Here is a 15,931-nt window from a genome sequence, read left to right on the forward strand (position 1 = left end):
TGACACTGTCTGTGATTTATTTAGAATTCAAGGCACACTTAACCAGCATGGCTACCACAGCATTCTGCAGTGATACGCCATTCCATCGGGTTTGCGCTTAGTGGGACTATCATTTGGATAATGACCTAAAATGCACCTCCAAGCTGTGTGAGGGCTATTTTAACAAGAAGGAGAGTGATGGCGTGCTGCATCAGATGACCTGGCCTGCACAATCACCCAACCTCAAACCAAATTGTGATGGTTTGGGATGAGTTGGACCACAGAGTGAAGGAAAAGCAGCCAACAAGTGCTCAGCATCTGTGGGAACTCCTTCAAGACTGTTGGAAAATCATTCCAGGTGAAGCTGGTTGAGAGAATTGCAAGAGTGTGCAAAGCTGTCATCAAGGCAGAGGGTGGCTACTTAGATTCTTCAAAAATATAAAACCTATTTTAATTTGTTTAAGACTTTTACTACATGATAATAAAAATAAAGAAAAACCCTTGAATGAATAAGCGTGTCCAAACTTTTGACTGGTACCCTATCAGATGACAGGTCCTGGGAATCAAACCCACTATTCTGGCATTGCAAGCACCATGCTCTAACAACTGAGCTACAGAGGACCACATCCAAATCGAAAACTGTTCAGTCAACCTGACTCCTAAGTTCTTTGATGTCTTGGACTTTGATAGAGGGAATGTCCTCTTTTTAACACACATACATATACTGTATATACCTCTAGCTCATCCTGTTGCTCCTGCAGTCCCTCGAGTTCAGAACTATTGGGCTCACATCTGACCGCCATGTCTGTCTCAGTGTCCAGAATGTCCATGCTGAACTCTGCACACCTGGACAAGAGCTGGTTGATGCGCAGCTTCAGTGTTGATTGCTAGTAGAGGAGAGGAGAGGAGAGGAAAGGAGAGAAGAGAGGAGAGGGGGCATTGCAAATTTTATTTTAGCCCATAGGTAAAGAATGACTTTGTGCTTGTAGAGTTTCACAAACTGAACAATAGTAGCAGAAACAGCCTGACTTTACTAGCATTGACTGGTTACACTACTTCAACCAGTCAATGCTAGTAAAATCAGTCTGTTTCTGTTACTATTGTTCAGTTTGTGAAACTCTACAAGCACAGTGTGCAAATTTGTGGTGTTTTTTATGTTAAAAGCAACAGAAAATAATCATATAATATATGCTATTTAGCAGACACTTTTATCCAAAGGGACTTACAGTCATGCATGCATATTTCACTTACGGGGGTTCCTGGGAAACAAACCCACTATCCTGGCTTTGCAAGCACCATGCTCTACCAACTGAGCTACAGAGGACCACATCCAAATAAAAAACTGTTCAGTTAACTCCTATCTGACTCATAAATTCTTGGATGTCTTGACTTTAATGGAGGGAATGTCCTCTTTTCTGCACTGCTTCACCAAGATCCTCCAGGACCCCCACCAATTCCTCCATAGGGTGGTTCATGCACCCCTGGTCATCCATTTGTCCAGTAAGGGTCTGCCATGATACTCAAATAAATTATTCAGTATTTTGGTAGATTGTGGCTGTATTAATCTAATTGAGTTATCTGATGATAGAATTGGAGTGTGGTTAGCTTTGCCTGCAAGGCCAGTGACCATGTCTTGTTGAGGTCTAATGGGAGGTTTAGTGGGAGTGTATCTATCTAGAAAAAAAACACACCCCACCTTCCTTTTACGGAGGTTTGAGGAAACGGACTTGCAAGGAGGACATTAATAAAGTGGCATTGGAAAACCACGTGAACGGAAAAAGCTGAAACCTTACCTGTTCCTCTACCTCACAATGATCAAAGTTTTCATCCTGGTCAAGACACCTAAGCAGCTCTGTCAGCATTCCTCTGTCGTTTTCCTCCAATGTCTCAGAGAGATCCTTGACTTCTGGGACGCTCCAGAATTCCACGTTTTCCGTGGTTGCCCTGTATTCTGACATGCGTCCTTCGAGCCGATCCTTGTCTGTCTCATGATTGTCATCCCTCTACAAAGGATAGCATGGATTTGTCTTCAACACTGCATACATTGCCCTCTGGAGACCAAAGAGTGTCTCAGAATAGGAGTGCTGATCTAGGATCAGGTCCCCCTATCCATATAATCTTATTAATATGATGTAAAATACATAACTGATCCTACATCAGCACTCTGACTTTGAGACACTATGAATACAGGCCCAGATCAGTATATAGACACCAATAATCAATACCTCCAAGTTGAGCCTCTCAGAGCTGTTTGCATCAATCATGCTTCTATGATGTCTTCTCCTCAGAACTTCCCATAGTGTCTCCACTTGACCAAGGAGGTCCTCCATCTTCACACCACCTTTGTGCTGGCCTTGGGTTGACCCTGGCTTTTCCTGTACCAAAGCATGGAACATAAATCTTTGCTCTAATCTATTATGTCATTTTGTTGGATAAAATAAAATATTTTCCATTTTAAGTCACATTTATACATTTCTGAATTGTAAATTCTATTAGTGAATAGGAAAATAATGTTCAATTTAAACCCTTTGCCAGAATTAAAGACCCCAACTCTGATAGCCCCTGCATATCTCATCATACATATACTGAACAAAAATATAAACGCAACATGCAACAGTCAAAGGTTTCAATAAGTTACAGTTCATATAAGGAACTAATTAAATTGAAATAAATGAATTAGGCCCTAATCTATGGGTTTCACATGACTGGAAATACAGATATGGATCTGTTGGTCATAGATACCTTATCAGAAGGATCAGAAAACCAGTCAGTATCTGGTGTGACCACCATTTGCCTCATGCAGCGCAACACATCTCCTTCACATTGAGCTGATCAGGCTGTTGATTGTGGCCTGTGGAATGCTGTCCCACTCCTCTTCAATGGCTGTGCAAAGTTGCTGGATATTGGCGGGAACTAGAACACACTGTCGTATTCCCAAACATTTCATCGGTGACGTCTGGTGAGTATGCAGGCCATCGAAGAACTGGGACATTTGCATCATCCAATAATCGTGAACAGATCCTTGCAACACAGGGCCGTGCATTTTAATGCTGAAACATGAGGTTATGGCAGCGGATGAATGGCACGACAATGGGCCTCAGGATCTCGTCATGGCATTCAAATTGACATCGGTAAAATGCAATTTTGTTTGTTGTCTGTAGCTCATGCCTGTTGACATCAGCATAACAGCATAACCCCACTGAGACCATGGGGCACTCTGTTCACAACGTTGACATCGACAAACTGCTCACCCATACACGCTATTTGCCATCTACCCAGTACAGTTGAAACCAGGATTCATCCATGAAGAGCACACTTCTCCAGTATGCCAGTGGCCATGGAAGGTGAGCAGTTGCCCACTGAAGTCAGGTTAAGACCCTGGTGAGGATGACGAGCACTCGGATGAGCTTCCCTGAGACGGTTTCTGACAGTTTTTGCAGAATTTCTTTCAGTTGTACAAACCCAGAGTTTCATCAGCTGGCCGGGTGTCTGGTCTCAGACGATCCCGCAGGTGAAGATGCCGGGTGTGGATGTCCTGGGTTGGCGTGGTTATACGTGGTCTGCGGTTGTGAGGCCGGTTGGACGTACTGCCAAATTCTCTAAAACTACATTGGAGACAGCTTATGGTAGAGAAATGGACATTCAATTCTCTGGCAACAGCTCTGGTGGACTCTCCTGCAGTCAGCATACCAATTGCACTCCCTCAAAACCTGAAACATTTGTGGCAGTGTTGTGTGGCAAAACTGCACATTATAGAGTGGCCTTTTATTGTCCCCAGAACAATGTGGAGCTCTGTGATAATCAGTGGCAACCCGTCATTCACGGCAGGTGGCCCACATTTGCAAAAAAAAATATATATATATATTATATATGATATATATATATATATATGATATATTTATATATATATATTATTATTATTATTATTTTTCTTTTTTTGGGGGGGGGGGGGGGGGGGGGCTTGCCTGTTTGCATGTTCTTTTGGTAGGCTCACGGTCATTAGCCACAGAAATTACGTCAAATCACGTTCTATGTCCAGTAGCTGTGATTGGACTGATCATGTTAATGTCTTACTTTCATAATTTTAGCTAGCAGTCATCATCATGATTCGTGAATCAAGTCTACTGGCAAATCCTTTTTAATCCTTGTCATATGAAGAAATATAATGATGAGAAAATATAGACAAAACGTATCGGTGCTCATCGGCCATTGGACAATTTGGAAATAGCAAATTCAACAATGAGTTGTTTGGAAGTAATCAGTGAAGCAAGCATTGCAGCTGGGAAGTCAGACCGGGAAAATACGTTTTGAACGGTCATCCAAATCGGAATTGTAAATCATTTTTATTGATGACAAAATTTGCCAAAGAAGGACCGGCGTGTACAACAAGGTGATTTCAAAAATGTTTTATATGCTGTTATATTTTTGTTCAGTATAAATTGCCCAATGTAAAACTTTCTGAATACGACAAGTACCGTCGCAAAGACTGCATATTATGCAAATAAAAGCTACAAGACTTACTCCCTTGGACAGGTCTAAGCAAATCGTGTTTGAAACAACATTGTCCTCGTAAATATCAGCTGGCAGGTTTTTAGTCACATCTGGACCACACGTAGTGGCTGTATGGTGGCTGGGGGTTGACATAGCAAGGTTGTCTTTCAGCCATGACAGAGTCTTCAACCAAGGAACAGGAAGTGAGGAAACGGAAGAGGAAGAGAGAAAACAAGAGGAGGAAGTGACGTTTGGTTAACCCAGTGGGATGCATCCAGGCCCAAATTCAATCATTTGCAGATGAAGGAAAACTACAGTACACTGGGGGTTCACTCTCGATGTTTACACCGTATCAACGTTGTAAACCCCGTTAAAATCAACACACCCTGTTCATCTCGCGGACATTGTCATTGGATATTTACTCTAAAGTATTAGTACTGGTACTGTAGTAGCAGACCACAAGAAACACCAGAAAATCAATCCATAGCTACCTTATCAGCAGATGTGGTAGAATTTTGCAACTGAGTACCAAGTTCTGATTGGCAATCTGGAGAACAAGTGTTCAAATGTGTTGTCTGGTCCTTTCTGCAAAGCAAGCACATACGTTAACTTAATGTTCTGCTTAAAGTGTCATCAACAATTTAATCTGGTTTCAAAAAACAAGAAGCTGATGAAAGTCTATACCCTTGCCTCTCCACACGCCGTCTTCCAATCAAGTCATCCAGATTGCTGGTGGTGTCACAGGAGACTCGGGCATAGCTTTTGAAAGGCTGTTCTTCAACTTGACAAACAGTCAGCTTCCTGGGGACACCACAGTCTTTCATGTTCTAAAAAAAAAAGGAAATTACATAGGTCATTAGTAGGTCATATAATTAGAGTTCAAATGCTATTTCACAGAGGTATCAAGTACCACCTATTCTGATGATTTACCCGATTCATAACAGTTCACCCAAATTACACCCCATGTTACAAAATTACATATTCGTTTTTAATCGACTGCTTTAAAGGTAAGGAAACCTATATGTAATGTTATAATTTGGGTGAACTATTTTCATTTTGTAATTTGAGTTAACTATCCCTTTAACTACTTTTAAAGAGAATTTCCTAGTCATTTGAAAAATGGATCTGCTGACCTCGAACCCTTTGAGACGGTTCTGTTCCTCTTTGATGTCCTTTCCTATGGTCCTCTGGGCCTCATGTTCCGTATCTCTGGTTGGACTCAGTGAGCCAGGTTCATCACAGGAGAAGTCTATGTCAAGGGTGGTGGGCAAATCTGGCCACTCGCTCCTGCATGGCAAAACATTATGGGTTACTTATTGTAACCCTGGTTCTATCAATGATGGTGACCCTACCCTACTTCATCCAGAAGGCCAGTTGATACTCTCGGTGCTAGGTTCATTGGTAATGAAATAGAACAGTTAATGTGAGTGACTGGGCTAAAATCATGTGATTGTGGTTTCGGAATAGAGAACTAACTCAAAATTGTCTTGAGAAAAGACACTGTCCGAAATGCTGCCAACAATAAACATGCAGAGGTAGTCATGTGTCCGGGAGTAGTCTTTTACAATGTACGATATTATGCTCATTCTCCACAGCAAACATTGGTGTACTGTATCCACCCCGGTGATATACTAGGGAAATTGTGTTTCCTGAGGCTTCTATTTTCAGCCCCACAAAGAAGATGAGAGAAAAGCAGTGTTAAAATAAAACACATACTGCATTTTAGTGCTTTTAATGTAGGCAGATTGGAAACAAAGGGGTAGATAGATGTGGGGGAGAGGTCAGAAGGGTGGACACGAAGGTTGAACTCTGGACTCCAGGGCTGTGGTACATAGTGAAGGGAGTGATACCACTTAACCACGGCTTAGCACGTATTGTCATGCATTAGAGACAATATGTCCAAAGTGGATAATTTGTGGCAGCTGCGGATGCCTGTTAATCAGTTTTACTGTATATTCTTTAGGGTTTAAGTCATACCCACAAGTTTGAGCACTCCTCAACATGTCTAGAGCGCTTCTGCTTGGAGACGTGTCACATGACTCAGAAATCCCAGGATGAACAACATTGACTGGATCCACCAGATAAGCTGAATTAGCTAATGACATGTTATGCAACCATGACAATCTGAACAGACAGAGGGCTTTGTCCTTGGAGTGACTGACTGGGGCTGGCAGGGGTATAAAGTAATGATGTCACCCCCCTCTGAAGGGGTGAGGTCATGGTTTCAGGAAAGTGCTTTTGTTTTTGAAAGAAACTATAAAATGGAGAGGGAACAGCTGGGAGGAGTCAGAAATCTTGGAATCAAAAAGGAACACTTTGTGTATGTCGTGTCTTGTCGGTTGTCTTTAATTCGAACGTTCTTTCTCGCTGGCGCCCGTTAAGGAAATCTATTTCCAGTTTTGACAGAAGAGAGCCCATTGCCACCCTTACAACAAAAATACAACGTTTGTGATACTGATACTCACTGGACAGAAATGGGCACACCTCTCCACACAGATGCTTGGAATGTGGGTCATCTCTTTATATTTCAAAGGTTTGATACCCTAAAATGTTATGGTTCAATGGGTTAATAAATGTGTTAATGCGTCTGTAAACCATACAGTTTAAATCCAAAATCTGAGGTAGAACATTTGTAATTAAACTTCCAAAATGTAACTTTAAAGGCAGAAGTGCATTTAACCCACAATCGAATGACTAACATGGTAACTGACCAGTATACTTCTGTTCATTAAGCTTTATAAGCTACATCCGTTTGTATCCCTGGTCACCAGGCCATACCATACTTATGAGGCACCCTGCACACATCTGCTGAAGGAGAGGTTAGGAGAGGTTAGGAGCAGGTTTATCGTATAGTATAATCTCCCCCCAAAATGTCTTTCTCGATATTCATCCATATCTCATTTTGGCACCAGCTCCTACACAGAACACTTTCACTGTGACACAGGGGCTTGCGAAATCCATGTCATGTTTAAAGTTGGAGCATTGCATAATACAAAGAGAATGTCAAGAATGAATTCCCCTGAATTGATTCCATGGCGATTATTTGGACAGCATTTGTTATGAGTGAAACTCAGACTATGGCTTATTAGGGCAAGAATCATTTCAATGTCGGCTTCAGTTGCCATTAGGGCATTGGTTCTAATGCCAGAATGTCTTGTTAGTTACGCAACAAGAGTGTTAGTAGAAAAACAATCATCTTATTCACCGAGTATGTTTTCCATTTAATCCAATTGTAAACATCAAACCTTTTCATCTGGAATACATATTCCATGAGTTCATCCAGACGTAAACTGTTAAGCAATGTTTATCAACATGTTGAAAAGTTCAGAGTCGACGTGTGGGTTGGGTCAAAAGGGCTGCCCATTTTGTATCATTATACTGTAGCAACGGCTCGCTAACTCCGTTATTGGTGACCTCCATTGATGACTTTATTCAGCACTGCCATATGTAAGTGATTTTATGGAGGGAAAAATAGCAATGGTGTGAAGTACTTAAGTAAAAATAAAAAATACATTTTTGGGGTAACTTTTACTTCACTACATTCCTAAAGAAAAAATGTACTTTTTACTCCATACATTTTCCCTGACACCCAAAAGTACTCGTTACATTTTGAATGTTTTGCAGGACTGGAAAATGGTCCAATTCACACACTTATCAAGAGAACATCCCTGGTCATCCATACTGCCTCTGATCTGGCGGACTCACTAAACACAAATGCTTTGTTTATAAATTATGTGTTAGTGTGTCCATGGCTATCCGTAAGTAAATAAAAAAACATACATTTTGCCATCTGGTTTGCTCAATATAAGGCATTTGAAATTATTTTATTTTTTATTTTTTTGATACTTAAGTATATTTTAGCAATTACGTTTACTTTTGTTACTTAAACCAAATACTTTAAGACTTTTACTCAAGTTGTATTTTACTGGGTGACTTTCACTTTTACTTGAGTCATTTTCCATGAAGATATCTTTATTTTTTACTTAAGTATGACAATTGGGTACTTTTTCCACCACTGAAAAATAGGCTACAGGTAAGCAACCTGGTTGTCAGACTGTGGTTTCAGGAGCGAAATATACACAGTCTTCAATAAACCAATAGGGTTGAGTGATGCAAACACATCCTCACTTGAACATTTGAACCTTGCCCCTAATTTAAATTGTATTTGTGAGTGTTTATTTCTATGTTAATTGTATTCCATGGTTCCTACTTAACATACATTATTCATATCATGCCATAGTTGAGATCTGATTCCACCAATATACCTGAACCAGTTAAGTGTGTAGTAATTGAGTGTTCGTGTCTGAATTGGTATTGGCTCAAGAGGGAATTGTAGGCCCCTCCCACTAAATGAGATAATGAGCTACAGATGTTTTAAATGTTTGTGGGAGAGTGCCATTGGGGAAGAGATAGACCAGTGAAGATTATTATTTTATTCTGGGGCTTAAATCTTTTAGTCCATGTTTTTACCATTTTAGCGCTGCCATTTTGAAGCCTGTTTTTGTATTTATATATTTATTGAAAATAAATCTCCCAATTTGGAAGAAACCGTTCCAGTTCTTTTAGTAAAACCCTTTTTATGTGAAGGGCATTGGCCAGCCCTGTCACAGTTAAATCAGGTGTTTCAGGAGTTATGTTACAACCAGCAGTTCTCCAACCAAACAGGAACCATGTGTGAACGTTGCAAACATTCTCAAAATCCTTTGATGTTAGTATTTGATCTTACATTTATAGCAAATATTGCCATAATATATAGATACGATGATAGATGGCATCCTTGTAACACACCCCTAGATAATGCGATATTAGATCAGTGTTTCCCGAGTTCCCCTAACAAAACACACATTGTGGCCCTGGACAAGCACATCTGATTCTACTTAAGTAATCATCAAGTTGAATCAGGTGTTTTTGTCCAGGGCTACAACAAATGTGTGCTGTTGGGGATACTCAAGGCCTGGAGTTAGGAAACACTGTATTATATAATAGAAGGACTTTATAGGGTATCCTGAAATGGCACCCTATTCTCTATATAATGCACTACTTTTGACCAGAGTCGCATGGGCCTTGGTCAAAAATAGTGAACTACAGTATATAGGGAATAGGGTGCCATTAGAGCAAGGTTTCCCAAACTTGGTCCTCGGGACCACAAGGGCTGCACGTTTAGTTTTTTGCCCTAGCACAAGACAGCTGATTCAAATAATCAACTAATCATCAACCTTTGATCATTTGAATTAGCTGTGTAGTGCTAGGGCAAAAACCAAAATGTGCACTCCTTGGGGTCCCGAGGACCAATTTTAGGAAACGCTGCATTAGAGAAACATTATGGGCTTTAGGACCCTTATTTACCCACTACCCTCCTGGAGAAGGCCCCAGCTCTCCTGCACCTCAGCCTGCTTCCGTGTCACTCTGGCAGCCAGGGTAGGGTGGAGGTCCGAAAGGCGGGAAACAGTCTCGTTCAGCATCTGGAGAGAGCGTGGTCGAGGAGGGGATGGGGGTAGTGGATGGAAGTGACACAATTCATTTACAGTTGATTTACAGTCTTGGAAAACGACCCACGCTCTTTAAAATGGAAGTCTATGGTTAGATTTAACACAGAAGTGTAACACCACTTCATAGAAGGCTTCTTCTATGGTTAAGGGGGAAACGCCCCAAAAAGATTCAGAAAAGGTCTAGGAAGGAATAGTCTAGATTTTAGTGTTATGTTTCACTGTCTTGTGATAGTTTCTCTGTGTTTCTCTCTACTTAGGATTGAAGTAGTCTTGAGTACTGAGCAGGTGGCCTAGTGGTTAGAGCATTGGGCCAGTAACCAAAAGGTTGCTAGATCGAATCCCTGAGCTGACAAGGTAAAAATCTGTCGTTCTGCCCCTGAACAAGGCAGTTAACCCACTGTTCCTAGGCCATCATTGTAAATAAGGATTTGTTCTTAACTGACTTGCCTAGTTAAATAAAGGTTACAAAATGTGCTTACACCATACACTACAGCTGTAGTGTATTCCTTTTAAATTCCTATTTGAGTATTTTCAATGATAACATTTGTAAACGACCAGTATTTCACTTGAAATGGAACTGAACACAACCCTGACGTATGAATGATGCATTGCTGCATTTCACCGTAAATGCATGAATTATTCTGAGCTACATTCCCCATGTGCCACTCACCATGATTTGGCTGGCAATATTGTAGATCTCTGTCTGACCGCAGCTCCCCTGGTTATCGGATCCAGACAGGACGCTTCTCTACCAAACAAACCAAATAACATAGAGTCTATGTGTAATAACGTGTAATTACAAAACAATGATAATCTGCAGAACCTTGGGACCACATTTTCACATACCATTCAAATAATAAAGAGGAACTATGGAGTAAAACGATCTTATATTTGGGGTTATGATGTTATGATGGGGACAGTTGTACTAAGCTCATGGCGCATATATTTTTCAAGAATCAATCAAACTTTTAACAGCATGTAAATATTGCAGATTGTACCTTTAAAGGATCACTGGTGCAAAATAGGACTCTTGTCCAAATTCCTATTCTGCCTTTTTACCTTCCTGTTGATGGTGCAGATGATGGTGTCAGCCTGTTGGTAGAAGGAGGAGACGTCCAGAGCCAGTTTGAGGTCTTGGTGATAGTTTCTTAACAGTGACTGGAACCTCAGCCAGCTACCAAAGAGATACAGTATCTAGTTCAGTGCTTTGGCAATGGGATCACAATGGGGTCAAATTCCCAGATATGACTTGAAATCCAAGATGGATGTGAAAGTAATTCAAGTCAGACCAAGTACTGTTACATAACATGGAAAGCTGTAGTTACATAGGAGTAGATAGGAAAACAACATGTTAACGGTAGCCATAACAAATATACATCCAGAGCACCAAGGACAAAGTATATGTAGCCTAGTCAAGGACTCTAACCCAGACGCTTATAAGAAATCACAGTATGCCTTCCGACAAATCATCAAACAGGCAAAGCGTCAATACAGGACTAAGATTGAATCGTACTCCACCGACTCTGACGCTCGTCGGATGTGGCAGGGCTTGCAAACTATTACGGACTACAAAGGGAAACAGAGCCGCGAGCTGCCCAGTGACACGAGCCTACCAGTCAAACTAAATATCCTATAGGCTCGCTTCGAGGCAAGCAGCACTGAAGCATGCATGAGAGTATCAGCTGTTCCGGATGACTGTGTGATCATGCACTCCGTAGCAGACGTGAGTAAGACCTTTAAACTATTTAACATTCAGAAGGCCACAGGGCCAGACAGATTACCAGGATGTGTACTCTGAGCATGCACTGACCAACTGGCAAGTGTCTTCACTGACATTTTCAACCTGTCCCTGACCGAGTCTGTAATACCAACATGTTCCAAGCAGACCACCATAGTCTCTGTACCCAAGAACACCAAGGTAACCTACATAAATGACTGCCGACCCATAGCACTCACGTCTGTATTCATGAAGTGCTTTGAAAGGCTAGCCATGGCTCAGATCAACACCAGTATCCCAGAAACCCTAGACCCTCTCCAATTTGCATACCGCCCCAACAGATCCACAGATGATGCAATCTCTATTGCTCTCCACACTGCCCTTTCCCACCTGGAGAAAAGGAACACCTACGTGAGAATGCTATTCATTGACCACAGTTCAGCGTTCAACACCATAGTGCCCTCAAAGCTCATCACGAAGCTAAGGACCCTGGGACTAAACACCTCCCTCTAACTGGACCCTGGACTTCCTGATGGGCCGCCCCCAGGTGGTAAGGGTAGGTAACAACACATTGCCACACTGATCATCAACACGGGGCCCCTCAGGGGTGCATGCTCAGTCCCCTCCTGTACTCCCTGTTCACCCATGACTGCATGGCCAAGCACCAAAATTAAGTTTGCCGACGACACAACAGTGGTAGACCTGATCACCAACAACGTTGAGACAGCCTATAGGGAGGAGGTCAGAGACCTGGCAGTGTGGTGCCAGAATAACAACCTCTCCCTCAACGTGATCAAGACAAAGGAGATGATTGTGGACTACAAGAAAAGGAGGACCAAGCACGCCCCCATTCTCATTGACGGGGCTGTAGTGGAGCAGGTTGAGAGCTTCAAGTTGCTTGGTGTCTACATCACCAACAACCTAACATGGTCCCGACACACCAAGACAGTCGTGAAGAGGGCATGACAACATCTAATCCCCCCCAGGAGACTGAAAAGATCTGGCATGGGTCCTCAGATCCTCAAAATGTTCTACAGCTGCACCATCGAGAGCATCCTGGTTGCATCACCCACCGCCTGATATGGCAACTGCTCAGTCTCCTACCGCAAGGCACTACAGAGGGTAATGCGTACGGCCCAGTACATCACTGAGGCCAAGCTTCCTGCCATCCAGGACCTTTATACCAGGCGGTGTCAGAGAACGACTCCAGCCACCCTAGTCATAGATTGTTCTCTCTGCTACCGCACGGCACGTGCTACCGGAGTGCCAAGTCTAGGTCTAAAAGGCTTCTTAACAGCTTCTACCCCCAAGCCATAAGACTCCTGAACAGCTAATCAAATGGCTACCCAGATTATATACCCATATTATTATCCATTCATAGTCACTTTACCTCTACCGACATGTACATATTATCTCAATTACCTGAGCCAACCGGTGCCCCCGCACATTGACTCTGTACCAGTACCCCCTGTATATAGCCTCGCTACTGTTATTTTATTGTTGCTCCTTTTTTTTTTTTTTTTTTCTTGTTTATTCATTTTTTACTTCAGTTTATTTTAGTAAATACTTTTTTTCTTCACTGTATTGTTGGTTAAGGGCTTGTAAGTAAGCATTTCAAAGTTTACAAACTCTACACCTGTTGTATTCGGCGCATGTGACAAATAGAATTTGATTTGATTTAGCCATAGAGAGAAAAAAATGAACTATAATAAAGCATAAGTGGCAATGATTTATCATGAGTATATCACATTCTAGGGGCCTCGAATGCCTTACTGTTATTGCTTTATTTTTTAATTAAAGTAAGGTGTTATTGATGCATCTTGCTCAAACAGTCAAAAATGGGACTTACGTTTGGTTAACGGTGTTCTCTCCAGAAGGGATTTTGTTGCCTTCTATTTGTTGCAGTCTCTTCCTCTTCTCTCCCTCGTGGCCGGTCTCCACGTCAAGCGTCTCGTACTGATGTCCATCCTATAGAGGACATTAGAAAGGAAGAACCTGTGAACCAGTACACTCAATGCATGGTTCTGACACTTGAGGGCATGTATGTGGATACATTACAATATTGTAGGAAGTAAATGTAATCAATGTGTAGTGCATAACGTTTCTTTATCCATTCCAGGGTGCACATTTTTGTTTTAGCCCAGCACTAACACACCTGATTCAACTAATTAATGGCTAACTTATCAGTTGAGTCAGGTCTGTTAGTCCTTGGCTAGAATAACATATTTTTTATGGATTGAGATACACTGAATTATGAGTTATACCACATCATGGACCTTTGTGCACTACACATTGATTCATTCATTGAAGCACAAACCTGTTTTATGTCCAGACTTCTCGTCATCTGTATGAGGGAATTCTCAATGTCCTTTAGGTCTCGCTGTTGGGTCGGTGACGCGTCCTCTGGGTCCTGCAAAGGACATCCAAGGACACTACAGCCATACTTCAGATCCCGAAGCTTCCTCTTGAACCAAGAGTCCACCTGTGTAGGAACACGATTGAGTAATAGCAAGTCTTTAAAATCAAGTTGATACGAAATTAGTTCAAGGGATTTTCACTGTAGCAGATATGCTCTTACAATAAAGTATCTATCCATGATGACATGATTACATTTGATGAGTACTGTGCCTTTAGTGAGGAGATTACTGTTTATAAATACAGAAAATATACTGAAAAGAGTATATAAAAATATACTATACAGTTTTGAACCCGGGATTAAACATCTGGAAGTGAGCAAGCAAAAAGGAGTAAATGTACTATTATTGATAGTCATTTGTTACAAAGTAAATCTGCAATATAATCATGAAATATATTATTGATAGTCAAAACAGAACAAGCCTGCAATATATCATGAAATACATTCCTTTACATTTCCCAATATAATTTATAGAGACATTGCACTGAGAGACAGTTGCAAGCCTGTGGTACTCATAATTCTTGTGTTTCACAATTGCACAAATAATTGAAAAAGAAGTGATGAAGTAAAAAGACGACTCTAGCTCCCACTCCTTACATTTCTTATTGGACAGTTACATTTTATGACAGTCTGTAAACAAGATGAATTGGTCCCATGTGGGTAATATATATATATATATATATATATATATATATATATATATATACAGTGCCTTGCGAAAGTATTCGGCCCCCTTGAACTTTGCGACCTTTTACCACATTTCAGGCTTCAAACATAAAGATATAAAACTGTATTTTTTTGTGAAAAATCAACAACAAGTGGGACACAATCATGAAGTGGAACGACATTTATTGGATATTTCTAACTTTTTTAACAAATCAAAAACTGAAAAATTGGGCGTGCAAAACTATTCAGCCCCCTTAAGTTAATACTTTGTAGCGCCACCTTTTGCTGTGATTACAGCTGTAAGTCGCTTGGGGTATGTCTCTATCAGTTTTGCACATCGAGAGGCTGAATTTTTTTCCCATTCCTCCTTGCAAAACAGCTCGAGCTCAGTGAGGTTGGATGGAGAGCATTTGTGAACAGCAGTTTTCAGTTCTTTCCACAGATTCTCAATTGGATTCAGGTCTGGACTTTGACTTGGCCATTCTAACACCTGGATATGTTTATTTTTGAACCATTCCATTGTAGATTTTGCTTTATGTTTTGGATCATTGTCTTGTTGGAAGACAAATCTCCGTCCCAGTCTCAGGTCTTTTGCAGACTCCATCAGGTTTTCTTCCAGAATGGTCCTGTATTTGGCTCCATCCATCTTCCCCTCAATTTTAACCATCTTCCCTGTCCCTGCTGAAGAAAAGCAGGCCCAAACCATGATGCTGCCACCACCATGTTTGACAGTGGGGATGGTGTGTTCAGCTGTGTTGCTTTTACGCCAAACATAACGTTTTGCATTGTTGCCAAAAAGTTCAATTTTGGTTTCATCTGACCAGAGCACCTTCTTCCACATGTTTGGTGTGTCTCCCAGGTGGCTTGTGGCAAACTTTAAACAACACTTTTTATGGATATCTTTAAGAAATGGCTTTCTTCTTGCCACTCTTCCATAAAGGCCAGATTTGTGCAATATACGACTGATTGTTGTCCTATGGACAGAGTCTCCCACCTCAGCTGTAGATCTCTGCAGTTCATCCAGAGTGATCATGGGCCTCTTGGCTGCATCTCTGATCAGTCTTCTCCTTGTATGAGCTGAAAGTTTAGAGGGATGGCCAGGTCTTGGTAGATTTGCAGTGGTCTGATACTCCTTCCATTTCAATATTATCGCTTGCACAGAGCTCCTTGGGA

At 41.4% G+C, this 15,931-nt stretch overlaps 1 protein-coding gene across 3 annotated transcripts in view; it reads right to left on the bottom strand.

Annotated features, from left to right (window-relative positions):
* The window catches only part of LOC110486064, a 31,939-nt gene that overhangs the window by 10,598 nt on the left and 5,410 nt on the right, over positions 1–15,931 (bottom strand). For 2 of the 3 annotated variants that reach the window (XM_036940716.1, XM_021557383.2), the window contains exons 2-13: positions 13,994–14,158; positions 13,526–13,644; positions 11,019–11,133; positions 10,630–10,707; positions 9,817–9,932; positions 5,604–5,757; positions 5,155–5,297; positions 4,962–5,055; positions 4,501–4,653; positions 2,205–2,354; positions 1,773–1,982; positions 714–866 (exon numbers count right to left, since the gene is read on the bottom strand). In XM_036940716.1, the coding sequence (XP_036796611.1) occupies positions 714–866; positions 1,773–1,982; positions 2,205–2,354; positions 4,501–4,653; positions 4,962–5,055; positions 5,155–5,297; positions 5,604–5,757; positions 9,817–9,932; positions 10,630–10,707; positions 11,019–11,133; positions 13,526–13,644; positions 13,994–14,158 (1,650 nt within the window). The remainder of the gene's footprint in view (positions 1–713; positions 867–1,772; positions 1,983–2,204; positions 2,355–4,500; positions 4,654–4,961; positions 5,056–5,154; positions 5,298–5,603; positions 5,758–9,816; positions 9,933–10,629; positions 10,708–11,018; positions 11,134–13,525; positions 13,645–13,993; positions 14,159–15,931) is intronic. The other variant, XM_036940717.1, reaches the window with a different exon arrangement.

Source organism: Oncorhynchus mykiss, chromosome 13, assembly GCF_013265735.2.
Source record: "Oncorhynchus mykiss isolate Arlee chromosome 13, USDA_OmykA_1.1, whole genome shotgun sequence".
Taxonomy (NCBI): Eukaryota; Metazoa; Chordata; class Actinopteri; order Salmoniformes; family Salmonidae; genus Oncorhynchus; species Oncorhynchus mykiss.